The sequence below is a fragment of the Onychomys torridus genome, chromosome 1 (assembly GCF_903995425.1).
Source record: "Onychomys torridus chromosome 1, mOncTor1.1, whole genome shotgun sequence".
NCBI lineage: Eukaryota > Metazoa > Chordata > Mammalia > Rodentia > Cricetidae > Onychomys > Onychomys torridus.
In genome coordinates this window covers 75,988,472-76,009,914 of record NC_050443.1, presented here as the reverse complement: position 1 = coordinate 76,009,914, position 21,443 = coordinate 75,988,472, and the positions used below count along the sequence as shown (strand labels likewise).

Below are 21,443 nucleotides of genomic sequence, written 5' to 3'. Positions count from 1 at the left end.
GGAAGTGTTTGCTCTGTGCTAAATAGAAAAAACGGACTACAGAGCTTCAGGAGGAGAATGAAATCAGCTAGGGAAAACACAGACATTAGTTTATGGACAAAGGGGAGATAAAAAGCTTGAAGGGAACATACCAAAATGTTAAGCATTCTGGGATCAAGGATGATGTTGATATTCTTTTATTTTAATTTAAAAAAATGAGCTGGGTGGTGGTGGCACACGCCTGTAATCCAGCACTTGGGAGGCAGAGGCAGGCGGATCTTTGTGAGTTCGAGGCCAGCCTGGTCTACCAAGCAAGATCGAGGAAAGGCGCAAAGCTACACAGAGAAACCCTGTCTCGAAAAACCAAAAAAAAAAAAAAAAAAGGATAATTTTAAAAAATGTTGCTGCAGTGTATATGTGGTTGCTGGCAAATGAAAACAACAACAACAACAAAGTAAAAACAACCAACCAAACAACAACAACCCCCCCCCCCCCAAACGTTGCCTCTCTGTCTCCTTAGCTTAGAGCCATTCCCAGGATGGGCTAAAACAGCCAGTGCTCAGCTCCTGTGTCCTAAAGCCTCTTGTTCCTCACCCAGCCCCAGCCCCTGTCTCTCTGAAGAGCAGGGGAGCTTTCAGCCCCTCCAGAGCTACTGCTGCCCCACTGCCCAGTGCTCTCTGGGGCATGGTCCCGCCAGCTTTTAGCTACATCAAGAACACAGTTTGCTTTAAAGTGACAGGAGAATTTTCAATTTTCTAAAACCCATTCCTTGTCAACACTGGCCGCTAAATATTTTATACCCTCTGGTCCTGTGGCACCTTGGGGACTTACTTGCAGAGACCTTGCTGCCTGTCATTATGATGAAAAGATGGTGCACTGATGAGGGGGGATGGGTGGGAAGGAGCAGAGAGAGAGAGCCAGTAGAGAGACTGGGGTGGGGGTGGGGAGAAGAAATGGACAGGTGAGCATTTTAGCATTTTCTGCATGTTGCTTTATGTTACTGTATGCCTGGCAAAGAAGGCCACTGCTCTCAGCTGCTCTGGGCTCTGACACACTGCTGGCTTGATGTCTCTGTGCCAGATACCGTGCATACACCTCTCTGGTTTCTCCTCTGGTTAATGAGGATGCTATCACAGCTTCAATCCCCATCACCGAAATGTTGGGACTGGACCTTAGAGCTTCCGTGGTCCTTGAGCTCCTATGTTCAAGGGATCTGTGGTGGAGGGGGTCTCCCTTTCCCAGTTGTCCTGAACATCTGTATCTCCAGTAAGATATTTGATATTTGCTTTGCCACAAAGTGATGAGTGTACATAAATACATTGTCATAGGAATAAGTGAATGAATGTCTACAAAAGGCACACAGAGCAGGAGGGATTGGGGGGGCAGGGTACCTCACATTCTGTTTGTTCCCACAGACACTAATGGGTCAGGTCATCTGACTCAGGTTTCTTAGACTCCCCCACCCTCCCTCCCCAAACTTGTTTCCCCTTATGTAAATCAGAGCAATCAACATTATCCAGGGGCGCTGTAGCAAATGAGACAATATACAAGGAAGTTCTTTGTAGAGTTTCAGGGAACTAATATTTACATCCTATTACCAGCTGGTGGCCCTGTGCTAGGCAATTATGTTCATGATTTCATTAGAAAGATTCATTTCCCCATCCTTGATGAAACCCAGTGTAGGGTTCTGTTTATAAGGCATTTCCTCAGTTTCCTTCACTCGGCCCCAGGGACTATGGCAACTCAACAAGAACAGAGAAGTTGTACTCAGCTCTGACCTCATTTCTAGCAGAGTGCCTAGCACATAGCAAGTTCTCATTTTGGTTCCACAGTACGGAGTGGTGGCCCTATGTGGGGAGCTGAGAACCAGCCTCCAGGCCTGTGACATCTGCTCATCTACCGCATGCCTCCCACAATGCCTTTGGGGTTTGGTCCTTCTCACCTCCCAAATTCCATGCTTACCTGCTTTGCAGGCTTTGGTCATGGATTCTGTGGATGTTGTTAGTAGAGGGAGCTCTGAAAACAAATACTACCTCCCATATGTGTATGTAAAAAATATATGCCTAGGTTGAGAGTTCATTGAAAAAGAAAATCCAATTCTTACATTCAGACAAAGCAGTAAGGACCAGGAGTAGAGATTACTCCATGATTTCTCAGCATGTGGCTTTTGTGTTTTTCTCTCCTTCAACATGCCAGCTGCCTTCCAAAGCCTTTGGTGTGAGTGCCTGGCAGCGCCTGTATCTACACCTAAACAACTTTCCAATGTGTGGATGGAAACGTTCGGTTCCCTGTGCTTGCTGGTTGAGGGCCCATTTAGAGAAGCAAAAATACTTGTCTGCACATCCTTAGGTTTTGGCGGCTTCCTCCTGGGTAATTCTAGCTTGCTCACAGACTGGAGAGAGAAGCTCTCGAGCCAGCAAGGCGAAGCCTGCCAAACTGCAAAGATGGGTGGCAGAGAGCAGATTTTACTCTGGAGTGTATCATCACAGAAGCTGGCACAGGGGGACAGTGCAGCAGCATCGGGTTGGGATGGGGTGTGGGTGCTGGAGCTGCCAACAGTGTGGTCATGGGGCTTGGAGGAAGGAGCTTAGAGATATGTGTTTGTAACAGAGGAAGACATGGTGAGAGGGCCTGGGAGAGGGCTCCTGTTGGCTTCTTTATGTTCTCTAGGCTCTGATAATGTTAGCAGGATGGATGCTCACCAACTGAACTCAAGCCAAGTTCTGATCCAGGACCTGGCAGTCAAGGACCTGGTCTTTGCCAAGTCATCATAGGATATACTCAGGATATACTGGATAGCCAGTCACTGGGTCTCAGCTGGGTTCCTGCTGTCTACCTGCTGAGACAAATTCCTTGGTATAGTGTGAGGTCCTTCTCTCACTGGCTCTAGATCACACTTCCTGTCTCAACTCCCTTCAAGGTGCCCTCTGCTTTGGCATTCAACCTTCCAATGTTCTTTGAGACAGGGTCTCATGTATCTCAGGTTGGCTTTGAACTTACCATGTAGCTAAGAATGACCTTGAACTTTGGTTCTCCAGCCTCCACTTCACAGAAGTGGGATTATAGGAGTGTGCCACCATATCTAATTTATATGGAGTAGTGATTGAACTCAAGGTCTTATGAATGCTAAGCAAGCATTCTATCAGCTGAGCTGCATCCCCAGACTTCCAATGTTCTTTGAGCACACCAGGCCTAGTAACATCTTTGCACACACTATATCTTTTCTGTTCTTTTTTTTTTTTTTTGCCATTCAGCAAACCCCTGGTCCAAATCTGGTACCTCCTTACTGGAAGTGGATGCTAGGATGCTTTTTATTTGTTACATCTGAAGTCATGAGCATTGTTGACCCCCACATATTGTTTCATGTATTTCCAAAGCAATCTTGACATGCTGATTTCAATCACTTCATTGTATGGTTAGGAGAAATGAGGTTCAAAGACTTCACAAACTCATCCATGCACCAAAGCTTTGGGTAGCTAGAGATCTACTGAGTGGTACAGCTAGGGTTCAATCAGCTACCCAACAAATATGGGCTGTGCTGGCTGTATCCCAGGCACTTTGGTTAAGTAGAGGAGGTGACAGGCAGAATTCCTGTTGTTGCAGCAGCTTATGGTCTCAAAAATACACGTGTCTGTACGTGCTGTCAAAGAGGAAGTTCAGGGCTATGAACTTAAATAGACACTGGTCCACTGGCCCTGGGGAGGTTTTGTCACTGTCCTCTGTGCCCCCAACCCAGCCACACACTTGTTACACCTAACAGTGAACTCTCAGGGCAGCTGGGTTGGGGCAGTTTCTTCCTGGTCTTTGAACTCTGGGTACTCAACACAGTGGGACCCCATTCAAAGGCTTGAACAGTGCTAAGAGGAGTAGTCATCATCAGGCTGTCTGGGTAACAGAAGACAGGAAGAACACACAGGCACACAGGGTTCCAGTAGACAAAGTCTTCTCACCTGAGAAATATCCATGACAGAGTCACAGCTGAGGGGCCTGGCAGAGGTGAGGTCATTGGAGCCTAGCAAGGTGGAGATGATCCCATTTTGATCAACGCGCCTGATCATTGTGCCATCCACAAAGTAAATGAGCCCAAACTTGTCCACGGTAATTCCTGGGGTGGAGAAGGCCAAACATAATTCAGCATTGGGGATGAGAAGGAGCCATATAGTAGAGACTTTGGAATTTGACATCTACTCCTATCTAGCTCTCTGTACCTCTGCTAGGGTCTTGGCCATGTAGCACTAAGCTATACCCAAATCTCTCTAGTTCCCATTAACAAATGATTACTTACTTTTGTTTACTTTTAAATTTTAAGAAAAAATTCAAAATTGTTATTATTTCTTTGAGACGGGATCTCATAGTGCCCAGGCTGGCTTCAAGTTCTGGATATAGAGAGGAAGACCTTGAACTCTGCAACTCCCATCTTTACCTCCCAAGAGTGCTGCGTTACTTGTGTGCACTGGAACACTCAGTCTTATGCAGTGCTGGGGATTGAACCTAGGGCTCTGTGCATGTCAGACAAGCACCCTATCAACTGAGCTACGTCCCCAGCCCTTCCGGTCACCTCTTACAGATGAACAGAGGGCAGGGAAGGGGCCAAGGTTTTGAGTGTCCCATGAGCTAGGAATTAAAATCCAGTGCCCTAGACCTCAGGTCCTGGCTTCCCACTTTGCTGTCACAAGAGACTTTTAATCTTTCATGTGGCTACCAACAGAAACGGGGTCTCTGAAGCACTTGAGGTGGAGGGCGGGGAGACACTTTGCAGTGTCACATCACTCTGAATTGTTTAAATGAACCTATTTCCGAAGTCCTACAAACACAACAATGATGAATTTCCTTCTTAGTAACAGTTTCTCTTTTCTTTCAAGACAATCATACTTGAAGTTCACCAACCTTTATTATTTTTGTTTCATTGGTCATTATAAAAGGCCAGTCTAAAAAGAATCCCATGGGTCCGTGTAGAGAATGGGTTTGCTGACTTTAGGGTCTGAGGAAGGCATCCTGAAGATGGGGGTGGAGTGGGGCAGGCTCCTCCCTGCTTTCACCCACTGGGCTCTTTTACCTGGTCACCCTTCTCCAGACCTCTGTGACCAAGCACTGGACCTCTTGGCATCTGTTTTCTTACTTAACATCAAAGGGCTGTCTGCAGCCTGCAGTTCTGTCTCTGCCCTAAGAACTTATAAGGAGCCCATGGCACACACCCCCAGGTGGTTGCTTGAGAAGATCTCATGTGAAGCTTGCATTTCTGAAGGGCACCCTGGGTGACAGTATACAACAGTCAGAAGGCCACTCAGGAAGGAGGTCGTTTCTTCTGGCCAGGGACTCATTTCAGAGTCACCTGGAGAGCTTTTGCTTGGCCTCATGTCTGGCAACACCACTCAGGAGATGGCTGGGATTGGGGCTGATGTATGTGTTCAAAATTTCTGGGCGGTATCTGCCACCTATGTACATAGTGAGAAGTGACAGGCTTTCAAATGGAGGCACAGGACTGAGTCAGAACCACATGGCATACCGTGGGCAATGACAGACTCAGGAGGGAGGTGGGGACCTAAAGGGTAACCTGGTCACGTTAATATGCTCTGTTTTCTTCTGGCCAGCCAATGGGAGGAGGTAGAGGAGGCATGGGGTGGTGCATGCCTGAGCTATGGGGCTCTTGGTTGGATTACTTCACAACTGATGCTTGGTCTCCTCATTGCTGTAGGAGATGGCAGTTTGTGACTGGGAAGACCAGGGAGAGACCTCAGTTAGTAAAGTGAGGACCTGAGTTCTAGTCTTGGAACACACAAAAAAGAAGCAAGGCATGGGCCAGGCAGTGGTGGCGCACACCTTTAATCCCAGCACTCGGGAGGCAGAGCCAGGTGAATCTCTGTGAGTTCGAGGCCAGGGTGGTCTACAGAGCAGGATCTGCGACAGGCACCAAAACTCCAAAACTATACAGAGAAACCCTGTCTCTAAAGGATAGGGAAAAAAAGAAGCTAGGCATGGGAGCACTCTTAGAATCCTGACGTTGGACAGGTAGAGATGGGTGGATTTCTAGGGCTCACTGAATTCTGGGTCAATGAGAGGTCCTGTTTAAAAAAACAAACAAACAAACAAACAAACAAACACCCAAAATGTAGAATAACACCTCTGGTCTCTGGCCTTTGTACATATGATTGTGTACTCTTGACATGCACATGTACCTCTGCACAAACCACATAGACATACACACACACTCACACAGACACACACATACATTCACAGACACAGACACACAGACACACAGACACAGACACAGACACACACACACACACACACACACACACACACACACACACACGGGGGTGGGGGGACACAGTTGACTTAGAATTCTTAACTCCCAGTACTCATTAGTGACTAATGTGACTGTGAGACAGCCAATGCTCTGTGATTTCCAAGGCTTGGGTGGGTTCTCAGGTCCGTATGTCTCTTTCAGGCCAGCAGGATGGATTAAAAGCCTCCAGGGATCTCTGAGGGATGGCCAGAACACCCATTCCATCCCTCTTTAAAGGGCTGGGAAGCTGAAAGAGGACTTCACACCGATGTGCAGGCAGCTTCAGGGCTGGGAGCCTTTGCTGTGGTCCTGCCTAGAATGTCAATTAATTTCCTTCCTTAAGCAGCAGGACATGAGTCTGCCTGTCTGCCTGGCTATGCCCCGTCTCTCCCTTCCATCTGCCAGGACTGATGAGCGCTCCATGAACAATTGGGTTTCTTGTTTACAAAGTTGGCTGCGCAGGCTAATAGAAGTGATCTGTCCCCTGATTAATTACTTCATTTTTTTCTCCTTTTGTTGTGCTAAATAGATGGACATCTTTTCTCCTCCCCACTGCAAAGTGACTGCAGATTGCAGCACCCTTGTCATTTCTATCTGGGTTAATTACAGGCTTTTGGGCAATAGGACTGCCACTCCATCTGTGTGGGTGAGGGAGGGGACCACAGACGTTCAGAACAACGCAGAAATGCCAGGAGAGAAGAAAAATCTCTCAGCAAGGAGCTGTTTTAATTGGAAGAGAGTAGGATGTTGCAGCTGACAGGGGCCTTGGGGATCATTTAGCCTAACCTGCTTATTTACAAATTGGGAAACTGAGGTTCGAAAGGGGAGAAGCCTCTATTGGGAGCCTTCTAGTAGTGGAGAAAAATCTCAGTGTAAGCTTGTGCTTGCTCTCTACTGCTCACTCATTACTGAGGAGTCACAACTAATAGGGAGTTTAACCATTGATGACACAGTACTTCCCTTGTACAGTTACCACCTGACCATTCCATTAGTTAGGTAGACAGCCTGTCATGATGCTATATGATTATATAATACACTATAATGATAATAATGGGGATCTCCTCTTATGCTGTTTTTACTGTGTACCTAGTTGTCTGTATTAGACATTTCTATTCCTGACATTTAAGTTGGATTATGACTGTGTGGTATAGCCTTGTGACACAGAAGAGGAAAATGAGGTTCAGAGAGGTTAAGCAACTTGCTCAACATTACACAGTTATTGGGTAACAAAGCCTGAATTTGAATACATGATTTTTCTAGAGTCTACTGCTATGGTTTGAAACCAGACCTTGAAATTTGGTGCTCCTTAACAATATAACCATTTCTAACAGTTTTACAGGAAGGCATGTGAAATGTATCAACTTTGACCCCCAGAACAGTTTTAGGAGGTAGGCACAGATAGGGTTATTATCCTCATTTTTTTGAGTAGGACCTGACGTTTAGAGGTTGGAAGTCCCTGGCTATAGTGCTTGCAACGTAGTAAATGCTCTACTGAAAGATGTCTGTTGGCAGTGAGGGCTTCTCTTCCATCAGGTCTACTCAGTCTCCAGGAGTGCAGGTCTTTCAGCTTATAGCTCCATACATAGCTCTTCCTTCTTACAGCTCAGGGCATGTGTCTCCTCGCTTCTATCAGAGTGCGTCCCATCCCAGATTCATTTATTCTGCTCCAGTGAGCTTTGCTATGTATTATGAAGCTCTGTGTACTTGGTAACATGCTTGATGAATGGAAAATTAGAGACTCACTTCTTTGAGTCCACCTTATATGCAAGGAGGACAGAGGACAATGTCTCTGTGTAGCAATAACGGAGAGAGAAAGCTTGCATGGGATGGGGCATTGGTTTCTCAGAATTCTACATGGCTGTTAAAAATGAGTAGCTAGGAGACTATTTATTGTCACAGAGAAGTCATGCTGTATCATTTAGATAAAAGCAGCTTACTAAATAGTATGCTTGATGTGGTTTCATCTTGTGTGACTGCAGTGACTAATGTGCATAAACATTCAAAGAATAAGACGAGCAAAGACAGGTATTGTTAACTGGGGGCGGGGATTTCGGCAGGTGGAATTATCACAGTTCCTCTGTAGACGCTCTCTCTGTCTCTTTGTCTCTGTCTCTGAGGTCTCTTGCTGATGATTATTTATATCGTACACACACACACACACACACACACACACACACACACACACACACACAGTTTCAATGTCAAACAAATGCTATTGTTTTAAATGCAAGGCCTTACCCCTGGGATTAGTAAGTGTGGCTTCTGTGGCTTTCCCACCATCTCCACAGCGAGTATCATCAAAGGGGAGGCACTGGTCACCAGTCCCCGCCACCACCTCAGAGTTCTTGACCAGGTCCTTCACCACTGTGGTGGACTTGATCTTGAAGACTCGCCGGCTGTTGGTGTCAGACAGGAAGACGGCCCCGCTCATGGGATCTGTGGCCAGGTAGTATTTGTGTGCTGGGCTGTGACTGCAAGAGAGGCAGGGCAAGGGTGAGCACTTTTCTTCTCTCCATCGCATAACTAGAGATGCACAACATGACTATGGCCATACCACCCGGAACGTGCCCCATCTCACTGACCTCAGAAACCAAGAAGGGTTGGGCCTGCTCAGTACTTGGATGGGGACATACAACATGAATCCCCAACCCATGTGACTTTAAGCACGATAGCCTTATGAGGATGCTATCTTTATTGTGGGTCACCTGAGAGCCTGGCCTAATGATCCTTCCCCCTTCAATTACTAATGCAAAACCTCTTGTCTGGCCTGGGTACATGGCTCAGTCAGTAAAGTGCTTGCCTTGCAAGTACCAGGCCTTGAGTTCAATACCCAGAACCCATGTTAAAAAAAAAACAACAAACAAACAAAACAAATCCTGCTGTGGGAATATGTCCGTGTAATCACAGTGTTCAGGAGGCAGAGATAGGAGAATCCTGGGGCTCACTGGCCAGCTAGCCAACACTCCTTGGTGAGCTCTAGACCATTGAGAGACTGACTTAAAATAGAAAAAAGATATATGGTGCCCAAGAAACACCACCCAAGGTTGTCTTTTGGTTTCTACATGCATGTACACATATCTGATGCCTACCTGTACATACATGTGCACACACACACACACACACACACACACACACACACACACACCCAAAAAAATCCCACTAGGCCTCTTGCTGATTATTGCCTATGTCATACTTTCTTTTCTTTATTTTATGTATATTTGTGCTTTGCCTACATGTATGTATGTAAGTAAACCATGTGTGTGCAGTACCCACAGGAGCCAGAAGAGGGCATCAGATCTCCTGGAATTAGAGTTACAGACTGCTGTGAGCTGCCATTTGGGAGCTGGAAACTGAACCCAGGTCTTCTGAAAGAACAGTAGGTGTTCTTAACTACTGAGACATCTCTCCAGCCCAGCAAATGTTTCCTTAAAAATATTATCAATGAAGTTTTCACAGGAGACCTGATAATTCAAGATAGGAACATGGAGGAGGTGCTTGACTTTAAATAACAACCCAAGGATTTAAAACAAGCCTTTCTTTCTAAGATTTTTACAGTGACTTCCAATTCCATCTTGGGAATGACAGATAAGACACTGGCTAGACCTGTCTCCTGCCAGCATCCACCCCACTTCCTGTTGTTCCTCATGGTGGACTTATCAGGAACCCGGGTTCTCCTTCCTGCAGTCTGGCATAAACGAGATGCAGGATCAGTTTCTAATCTGCAGCAAACTCCAGGAAAAAGAAACAGAGCAGAGGAGAGGTGCTGATAGGAGTCTGTTTCTGGAAGAAAGTCACAAAACCTGGGCTCTGGTGACAGGAAAGAAGCCAGACCATGCAGAAACACAAAAGGGAGGAGGCACTTTAGCTAGAGGCTGGGGAAAGTGCCCAGAGTATGAAACCAGATCTCTCCATTCCAAGGCAGGCTCTGCAACTTGGGTGTGTCTGGTGGCCCTTGGGATGCCAGCTTCCTTCAGCTAGAAGATGGGAGTGTTAGCACTTGCATCCAAATTGGGAACATTCACACGAAACCACATGTGTAGTGTGATGCATGGCACACAGGAGGTGCTTAGCAGTCACGTCTGTTGTTGAGGGATGTTGTTGGCGTTTGCCTTTGGAGATGACTTTTAGGTAGGCATCTCCCATCAAGTCCAGATTCTACTACTCAGTGGTACTGATTACAGCTTCTTCCACGTCTAGAGTGCATGGTTTCTGGGCTCACCACTGGGAGCACACTGTGATGTCGACTTTCAGCTCCTTTGTGTACTCTGATCATTCTCTGGTCCCTCAAACTTCATCTCAATATTGTACAATTATAAAGCATAGCAATTAATCCAGGTCATTTGGGAAAACTTTTTATTTTACAAACTGGTGATTAACCTACATGAAGCTTGGCCCACATGTGTACTAGTGTGTGTGTGTGTGTGTGTGTGTGTGTGTGTGTGTGTGTGTGTGTGTGTTTAGGGCCATGGGATTTTAGCTTGACCCTGACTTCTCATGATTAGAATATCCTTGCTCTGGGTAGTGTCCTCTGGGACAGATCTGAGGCTCTCATCATTTTTTTCCTTTTAGTCCACTAATATGACATTCTGTTCTCTGGTGGTACTTCCTCTCCAGCCCCATACTGCTATCCCATTGCCTCCTCGTGAATAAGGGCAGGATCCTCTTCCTGCCCATGTCTTTTTCAGACCTTTTTTCTGATTTGACCTAAACCCCACCAGGTCATTACCATGTTTCCTCTTACAAGACTCTCCCATCTTTCAGAAAGAGCACAGATCTTCCAAGCCAGATGCACCTCACGCCATTCCTCACAGAAATCCCAGTCTGGGAACACCCATACCAGGCCCCTCAAGGCATTTGGTCCTGTCTGCATCCACTCCTCGGCCCTGTTCCTTCTCTTTGCCACTTATTCCTCAGGCGCCCACTCACGGACTTTTTCTGGCAAACTTCCCTGGTCATTTCTTCTCTGTGCCGTAGGGTTCATACTAGCTCACATGAAACACAAGTCCTGGCTATTTACATGTCTTTCATGCCAGCTATCAGTCATTAAAGGGGAAATGGTCAGGTTTTTATTCACTTCTGCATCTCCAGTGCTCAACCTGTAGCCTCCCAGCCCTTCGGAGCAGCTTGGCTTAGGTAGGTGTCATGTGCGTTTTCAGTTTATTTAGGTGGTATTTGCATCAAAATCACTTAGGTTTTCTTTTACTTCTTATGGGGTTGGAGATAATAGCACAGACATCCTGTTTATCTTGAGATGTTCCCTGGGACTTAGAGGGAGGCACAGAATTAATCTTCCTAGACAACCCTGATCCCGGCTTAATAAAACACAGTGACCTTAGATCCTGCTCTGTCATGCCGGAGCATCCTGGGCTCCCAGCTTCCCCATGACAGCCAGGAGGCAGGGGGACTATTTCATTTCTGTGTGCATCACTCATGATAAACTGGTGAGATCTACCTTGGCAGAAAGAGGACCCCGAGGAAGGATGGTGCAGGCCCTGTCCACTTAGATTACCCCCTTGGGTTTCCAGCTCACATCACCCTGTGCTGCCCTGGAGGAGTGTCACTTGTGTGGAGCTTCTCAAATGGGCCAATTCCAGGAGAGGGTGGCCTTGGCAGGATTGTTCCAGATCCTATAAAGGTTATGGCTGTATCTTTTATGCTTATCTGGTGGTCAGCATAGAAGGAAAATGCTTGTTCTGAATGGAGGAGGTGAAGGTTTAACTGGGGTAAGTCAATGAAATAGTTGTGTCTTCTTCAGGTGGCCAATGGTCAGGTCTCTGATCTGTGTATACACAGGTATTTAGAGATACACACACACACACACACACACACACACACACACACACACACACACACATATATATATATATATACAGACACACAGACACACATATGCATGCACATACACACATATGCATGCACATATGCACACACACATACACACATATGCATGCACATATACAAATATATACACACAGACACATATACACATATATGCATGCACATATACATACATATACACACAGACACACATATGCATGCACATATACATACATATACACACAGACACACATATGCACACACACATACATACACACACACACACACACACACACACACACACACACACACACACACACAGATGGTTGCTTGTTTTGAGACAGGGGCTCATTTATCCCAGGCTGAACATCAAACTCAGCACATAGCTGAGTTTATCCCTGAACTTGGGATTGTCCTGCCTCTGCCTCCAAAGTGCTGGCGTACAGGTGTATATCACCAAGCTTGGCTTTATTTGGTGCTGAGGATAAAACCCAGGGCTTTGTGCAAGTACTCTGCCAACTGAACTACATCCCTAGCTCCACATTTCTTGCTCATGCCAGCTGGCATTGGCAGCTCCATTGTGTCTGTGGCTCCCACTAGTCCTTCCCCCAGGCTGCAGCCCCAGCAGCCTAAGGAACAGAACTGGGGTGCTGATCACATGGACTGGAATGTGTCTGACACTGAAGATCATGGATTCTGTCCTGGCCTCTGTGCCTGCATTTGACACACGTGGTCTCATTGTTCCCATAGCAATCATACTATGTAGGGACTGTCTTCTTACATTTCAGAGAACTGAGATAAACAGAGATGAAGTACTAGACCACAAACTGAGGAGTGAATTTCAGTCTACATCTGCTCAGCTCTACGGTCTATTCTTTCTAATTCCCCATGTGACTGCCACAGTTCCCAAGCAAGTCAGCATTGCATCCCAAGGGCCGAGATCTGCTGCAAGCCCATACAATCCTTGAAAGCATATGATGGAAGAAAGCGCTGGGCCCCTTTGACTCGCTCATCTCAGGAGACTCAGCTGATCACTCCCTACCATTACTGGACCCCCACATTTCTGTCCTAGCACACCACGCCCTCGTGTTTCCTCTAGAGCTAGGGCAGCTCTGGCTTCTCATGTCTATAACACTTTCGCTGGTTCTTCTCTGCTGAGTCATCTGTCTCCTCAATAAAACCTTGAACTTGGGACTGGAGAAATGGTTCAGCAGTTAAGGACATGAGCTGATCTTCCAGAGGATCTGAGTTCAATTCCCAGCACCCACATGGTGGCTCACCACCATCTGTAATTCCACTATTGGATCCAGTGCTCTCTCTGGCCTCCAAGGGTACTGCATGCATTTGATATATAGACATATACAGGGAAAACCCCATACATATAAACCACCACCACCGCCACCACCACCACCACCACTTTCTTGAACTCTTCTAAGACAGGGACTTACTGTAAGTCCTATAATGATTCCCACTGCACAGACTCAGAGGAATTGTGCTGAATTTATGTGTAAATGAATGAATAAATGATGAATGAATTTAGCCTTGTTGCTGGAGTATTCAATGGAAACACCCATTGCTAGTGATCTTAGATTGGTGATTCTATACATCAGAATCACTTGGAGATGAGAAGAAGTAGCCTGAACAAAAGTGACTGAATGGCTGGGCTCTGCCTGTAGGGTCTCTTCAAGTGAGTCCTAGGCATGGCCAGCCTTGGGAATCACGCAGAGCTTCTCAAACTTCAGTGTGCTCAGGAAACACTTGAAGATGTTACTAAAAGGTAGATCTCAGTTCCATCCTGCAGAGCTTGGCATTTCTGACAGTTACTGAACAGTTTGAGATCTGCTTCAAACCATACAAGCCTTGAAGGCATGTGATGGAAGACGGCATGTAGTGGAGGCCCCAGGCCCAGGTCCATGGACAGGGAGCATTTTCAGGTTCCACAGACTGTGTCTAATCCAATTTTGATATCCAGGACCCTGAGCAGGGCCAGGCTCGTATCACAGCCCTGGTCCATAGCTTGCTACAGGGAACTCCAAGGTCTCTTGCTGTTTTCTAGCTCTGGGAGTATAACCTTGCCTATGGCTGCATTCCTGAAGTCAGTGTGCTGAAGTCAATCTTCCTTCTACCCTCTTCGGGAAGAAATAGGGAAATTCTTGGTCAAGACAGGGAGCCTGGGAGTCTTTTGTGACAAAGATTATTTTCTCCCTACTTTTGAGGGAGAAACCCCCTTAGGTCCCAGACTAAGATCTCCCTTGAGCAAGGGAACCTTATTTAACCACTTTGGATGCAGCCCTGACAGAAACTAGTTCAATTTTTCCTACCAGTAAGCAGAGATAAGTGCTGGAGCCAGACAGGCAAAGGTTCAAACACCAACTCCTCTACCCACTTATTACATTTGCTTGGGTAGATTGCTTTGCTACTCTGAGTCTCTGTTTACATCTGAGAAATGGGGGCAGTCACATCCACTTTAAAGGGTTATTGGAAGGATAAAAACCCCATGAAGAATATAAGATATAAGCCTCTGCATATAGTGTCTGTTCAATTAAAACTGAGATGGTTAATAAATGGCAAGGTTTTTTTTTTTTTTTTGAGACAGGGTCATATATTCCAGGGGACCTAGAACCTACTGTGTAGCCAAGGATGATCATAAACTTCTGGTCCTCCTTCTTCTGTCACCCAAGTGCTGGGATTAGAGGCCTGGATCACCATGCACAGTTTCTGTGCTGCTGGGGATTAAACCCAGAACTTCAAGAATACTAACCAAGTACTCTACTATCTAAGTTATGTCCCCAGCCCCACATGACAGCTTTGAAGCTAATCTGGTGATCTGAGAAACCTTTAAAATATTTATTTTGGTGCATAATAGAAAAGCTATGTATTTTTGACGTAATGCTATCCTGTTAATCTATTTTCCATGAGAGTTAGGAGCTCCTTTGAGTTAGTACAATACGTGTAGCTTGGTTTGGGGGAGATTATATTCATGCATACTTCCAAAAAGCAGGCTTCCAACAGTCCTCCTTGACCTCTGGGAAGAAATCAAGGAAGACATAAGGATGCTTATTTCCTGAACAGCTCCACAGCAGCAGATGCTGAAGAGACTACACCTACTGGGAATGCCCAGGATAGCAGGTGGCATGAGGCTAAAGGAGTCAAAGACAGAGAAAAGTCTATGCTGGGAGTATACATACACAGGCCTAGATTCCCATGGAACCAAATGCTGCTATTGGAAGAAATTGAAGCAGCGGACAGATGAAGAAGGTAAACTCCTAGAACTTCCTTAATCTGTCCAATATTCAGTAGAGGGGATGTTGAGGCTCAGAGAGAGAAATGGATTTGATAATATCCAGGAACCAGCCAAAAAAGTCACAGCTGGGACTCAGGGTTCCTGCCTCCTTGTTATCTTAGGAAAGTGGCTGGCCATGGGTGTCTCCCTTTCCACTGTGGTTCACTTTATAGACAGATTTTTCTCACCTGAGAAAACAATGGGTTGAAAGATTTGACCCCATACTATGGCTGTAATCAAAAGATCACTGAAGAGGCTGGAGAGATGGCTCAGCAGTTAAGAGCACTGGCTGCTTTTCTAGAGGACCCAGGTTCAATTCCCAGCACCCACATGGCAGCTCACAACTATCTGTAACTCCAGGATCTAACATCCTCACACAGACCTACATATAGACAAAATACACATACATATACAATAAAAAACAATCACAGAATGTCAGAAGTACACACACGCACACATATCCATACCCTACACAGAGACAATCACGATTTTTCAACTGATAGGTGATGTGAATGGAAGCCAGAAAAGTTGGCTGATCAGCCAATGTCCCATGGCATAAGACTTCCCAGCTGTGTCTGCCTGTACCACAGTCATGTCCTAGGGAGATGTCACCATGGACTGAATGATTCAATGTTAAATTCCAGGTTTTAATTTAAGATATACACGAAGACAGATCATCAAACAGTTCAGTATCATCCATACCAAGCTCATTGACCATGGGCTACAGTGTGAACCAAGAATATTTCTGCACTGGGAAGTGCATATTTCCCACTGGGGATGGTGTAAACCAGGAAATCAGTTAGGCTTCCTTTATTACTCTGGCTGCCATGGCTTTGAGTTCAAGGTTTGGCCACTGATGTTCTTCCTTGTTTTCACTTTTGATCTCAATTTCAGCTGGGTTTATCTTCTTCTATGTGCCTTTGGTTGTAAGAGGACTAATTTCCTTTTTGGGGAAAGATGGAGGCCTCTTATCATCATGATTATCGTAATTATGGTAAATTGTAATATGCTAATTACAACGCCAGTGTATAGAGACTGTAACAGCTATTAAAAACACTAGCAACGTTTTTCCATAGTAATTTCTGAAACTTCTCTCTGTGCCTGAAACTGCTGAATAGTTTTCAGAGATCCTTTTTTGTTCTTGACAATAACTTTTAATAAATGTAAGATAAAAATAATGAGAGTCGAAGCAATTACTCCAGGGTCATGTCACTGGGAAATGTCATTAGCCTTGCCTGTAAACTGGCTATGGTCACAGATGTCTACCTCACAGGGTGGTTCAGACATGAGGTGGTGTTCATGTGAATTGTCTAACTCCCTGCCATGCAGTCAATACTCCACGTATATGGATTATTACTTAAAATAATATATGCGCATACACACATTCCTCCTCACATATATTGATATAGAAGCAAAGTTAATAATGACTGGTAGCTCAGGCTTTGTCTGTCTCATCACTTTCCCCAAAAGCCTTCTTTTACCCCAACCTAGGACCATCCCACACAGCATTCTGAGCTGAGTCTTACATAGACAGCTGAGAGTCTTTCCTGCGGCTGTACAAAACATATCTCTGCTGCTCACAGTCAGTTTTCAAGTCTACACAGCGACAGTTTTGTGTGAGGACTGTTCTCTTCATGAAGTCACTGTGATGTCCTGTCTGGAGGAGCCTCTGGAGGGGGTCCCTGGCACTCCCTGTGCTCTGACTTTGGGGTCTGGAACTTGTCTGTTTTCATGTTCTTTACCTCCATAAGATGGTCTCAGCACTTCCTTCCCATCATGGTCATTTCACTCAAAAGTCTAGAGGATGTGCTATTCTAAGGAAAACCAGGCTGTGGATCTCAAGTTCCCTGCTACTCTAGTCTGTCACATCTATAGACTACAGGACAAGTGCCTTACTTTGCCACAGGTAGAAGGAGTTCAGACCTTTGCCACCTACCCCACCACTATTATTGTGGTGTTCTAGATGCAACCAATTATCCCCTATCGGCTTCTAAGCACACAGGTTCCTTTGCCATTGAGCCATCTGAAATTGACAAGTGTGGCTTACCATACAGCATGCAACAAAGCAGGGGAGAGGCAGGGAATTCTCCACTGGTTGGCTTACCTATGTCTGAAATCTTTATTTCTGACAGAAGACAGGAGAGCAGGGAATAGAAGAAAGAACGAGGTGTTAGCAGCAGAGTTAGATGCATTATTAGCAGCTGAAAACTTGACAGCAACAGCACTGTACAACACTGTAATAAATAAAGACCTAGCAGCCATGACACTGATCCATTTTATATTGGATACCCCTTGTCAGTGAGTTCACTTACAAACAGCTCTGCATCACAGAGGCGGCCCGACTCCACCTGCACTGCACTGCTGACTTTGGGAAGAGGAAAGGCCTGACACAGTGTGCTGCTTTAGCAGGGGCTCCGAAGAGACTGGGCCAGTTGATCCTCTTCCCTTGACAGACATGCACCCAGAAATACACAGGCTTGCTGCTCCAGGTGTGCCTGCTCTCCTATGAAAGTTTTCAAAACATGGGGAGCCTACAAAGAGCCTACTCAGAATATAGCATGGGATTGGAGAAGGAGTTTAATTAGGTAGGGTGTGACACAGAGCAAAAGGCCCAGCACGAAAAGACTGGGGGAGGTTGCTAAGATGACAATATACTGAGTTTCCTTCCCTAATGGCATTTATTCTTCTTGACCCTCTTGAAGACTTGTGTGATTTTCAACAGTGGTAGAAGGGAAGGAGGGAGGAGGGAAGGAGAGAAGGAGGGAGGGAAAATAGGATATCTTATTTGGAGGATATGAAATGAGAGGTTTCCATTTCCGTGTGAGCTGTAAGAATGATATTCATTCAGCAGAGAGTAACTTTACAGGATGGAACAGCTCTCAATGTGCTGGGCGACTGCTCTTTGGTTGGGCAGAGCTGGGTAACGGTCTCCTAGTTTTGGGTTTACCTTTCTAGATGTTCGACTTTGGACACATCCTTTCAATTCCCTGAGCTAGCTTTCCCTTATTTGCCGAAGGTTGATAATGTTACTACTTTATAGAACTGTCACACCAGTGAACAGTAGGAACCAAACTGTCTTTCCACACCCTTTGGAGGATGCACTTCCATCTCAAGTCATGCCTTGCTCATGTGGTTCCAAACCAGGATACAGGTTTTTGCTTCAAGACAGCTGTAAAAAAACTTCCTGCAATTTCTTCTGCAATTGAGAGTGGGGCTCCCCTGATTCTGAAGTGCAGCTTCTCTCTAATTGTAGAGCCCACCCTGTAGCAGGGCTTTGGTTCTACAGAGACCTGGCTTATGGATGTTGTAGGATATTAGATGACAATGTGAACCCTGATTTTGCATTTGCATTATTAAGTAAAATCAACCTTGGTTCAGGGGGAAGAGCCAGCAACTAGTTGACCAGAGTTAGTCATAGAGAGCCTGGAGGAACCAGGAGTATGGATAGAGAGACACATAGGAAAGAATAGGGTGGCAACTTGGAGTTTTGGCTTCTTTTTGGTTTGGGATGAATGGAGAGACTTGTCTCTTGCTGAGTCTCTGGCCGAAAAGGAAGGTCAGCTAGTTGCTTCTTGTCCTCTCTGATCTAGCAGGTTTACACCCCCCATATCTGACTTCTAAGTCTTTGTTGGCAAATGGAACAATAGAGACTCAGTTCAACCCTATATATCTCTGCCACTGCCAAGCTGAGGCCATGGCCCGAGTGGTTGGTAGGGTGCTGACTGCATGGGCAGTGGAGCTGCAGATGCTAATTAAAATACCAGTAGATCATGTGCAGCCGCTAAGCCGACAGAAAGACATCATAGGGCCGTAGGGGAAATGCACAGTCCAGCTGTTCTCCAGCTGGATGGAGGATTGCAGTATTCTATCACTCATGTTCAGGACTGAGAGTCTCTCCTTGGGGTGCTCTACTGCACCCAAAGATCAGAGAGGCACAGCCTGCGTCAGCCTCAGGCCTCACTTTACCTCAACCCTGGCCAGATAGAGGTAGCTGCTTCTGAGGAACACTAAGGAACAGGGCTAAATGTGACATTTGCTTGCCATGCGTCCTTTGTTCTTACAAGAAGACTCTTATAACCAATTCTATTAGTTAAGCGCAGAAAGAAGGTACAATGGCTCCAGGGGACCAATTTTCAGCTGTCAGCAGTCTCCACATCATCTGGAAGTGAAGGACAACTCCCTGCATCTTCCTCTCAAAGCACGGGGGAGGCAGCATAGTCTGGCAGGTGTGACTCTGTCCTGTCCTACTTCCCTGGTCCCCATGAGTAAGGCTGTTGGGGCTCTTGATGGCAAGGGACATTGCCAGGAATCATGGGGAAGGCACCCCCTTACATACCTCATCTCCAGGATGTTGGTAACATTTCCAGAGGGGAAGATCCTACGGATGTAATTGAAGTCTCCCACATAGAGACTCCCATCAGAGCCACAGGTGAGGGCCACGGGGGCCAGGAGCTTGTTGCCATCAGCAAGACCATTGCAGCTGGGGCAGGAGATGCTCCTCCTGCGCCCATTGCCCATGATGCTGCCGATGACTGGTGGCTGCTGAGACACGAACTGGTTCTCTCCATTCCCTTTGTGCAGGATGCCTGGGACAAGGACAGGACATCAGCGTCAGTGGAAGAATAGAGGCTGGGTCCCTCTTCCTTTGGTTGGTCAATGTCATCATGTTTTTGCAAAGTATGTGAGGCCTTGGCCAAAAACTTCCAAGCTTGTCTTACCATAGTGAGACCCAAGGGTACCTGAGAGACTTTACCGTTTACTGACTAAATTCTCCCCCAGGCCTATGCGCTGCACTATTACCACTGCTGGGACAGACAGAGTAAACCAGTAGTTTAGCCAAGGCCCCCAGACAAGAAGTGGGCAGGCCTAGAATCTCTCTCTCCCTCTCTCTGTGTGTGCACGGGTACATGTGTATATGTGTGCAGGTGTGTGTAGGTGCACTTGGAGGCCACAGGACAACTTGTTCCACCCTTCCTCAGGTGCTATTCTAATGGTAATTTTGGTGCAGGGCCTCTCATGTCCTGGAACTTGCTAAGTAGGCTAGGCAGATCAGTGATCCCCATCTCTTCCTCTTTAGGGTTTAAATGGCAAGCATATTCTATCATGCCTGACACTTTAAAAGATACACTTTATGCGTATGAGTGTTTTGCCTACCTGTATGTATGTATGTGTACCACATGTGTGCCTGGTGCTTGCAGAAGCCAGAAGAGGGCATTGGATTTCCTGGAAGTGACATTACAGATGGCTGTGAGCCATCATGCGAGTGCTGGGAAGTGAAATCAGGTCCTCTACAAGAGCATGCTCCCTTAATGGCTGAGCCATCTTTCCAGTTCCCAACCTTCTTCTAGCATTTTTTTTTACTTGGGTTCTGGGGATGGAGCTCAGGTCCTTGTGCTTGCAGGACCAACACTATATTGACTGAGCTGTATCTTCAGCCCCAGGTGCAGCTCTTGACCATTTAGGCCATGCATCTCTCTGGCTCCGTCTGTACTGCAGCTTCTCAGGTACACATGCTTGCTTTTCTCTTTCCACTAATCCCATTTCAAATGTAGAGATTATGTCTTTTTCATTTCTGTATCCCCAGTGTGTAGCATAGAATCGAACACAGAGTAGATACCAATTAATGTTTATAGAAATAAAGGAGGGAAACACAGTCTCTGCTCACCGACATGGACCTACTTTGTTGCCTGGTTGTACAGTTGACAGGCTGACCCTACATCTCGTAGAGATCATCAGTGTCTTCACTACTCATCCTGCCCTGGGGCCTCAGTTTCCCATCAACCAAATGAAGGGACTGACCTCAATGCCTTGCTTTCATTCTCATGAATCTCCACTGTTTCTTCATTTTTAGCCATCCCTTTTCATCTGAGTACTGCCATAGTCTGCAGGTTGGACCCTGCCTCATGCCACACCTGTTTCCATGATTCCTGACTGGGGCTAGTACCCCAAAGGTCATAAGAATCTCCTTTCTAGGTGTCACCTCTAGCAATGGGTTTAAATTTTATATAGTCTAATCAGTTGTTTTTCTAGGTCCAAGTTTGTGCCTTTTTAGGTTTTTAGGAAATCCTTTCTTAAGAT

At 46.0% G+C, this 21,443-nt stretch overlaps 1 protein-coding gene across 5 annotated transcripts in view; it reads right to left on the bottom strand.

Moving 5' to 3' along the window:
- Positions 1-21,443, bottom strand: part of Tenm4 (teneurin transmembrane protein 4) — a 761,032-nt gene that overhangs the window by 34,949 nt on the left and 704,640 nt on the right. For all 5 annotated transcript variants that reach the window (XM_036186680.1, XM_036186679.1, XM_036186681.1 and 2 more), the window contains 4 exons: positions 19,702-19,951; positions 17,470-17,490; positions 8,504-8,736; positions 3,930-4,084 (listed from right to left, as the gene is read on the bottom strand). In XM_036186680.1, the coding sequence (XP_036042573.1) occupies positions 3,930-4,084; positions 8,504-8,736; positions 17,470-17,490; positions 19,702-19,951 (659 nt within the window). The remainder of the gene's footprint in view (positions 1-3,929; positions 4,085-8,503; positions 8,737-17,469; positions 17,491-19,701; positions 19,952-21,443) is intronic.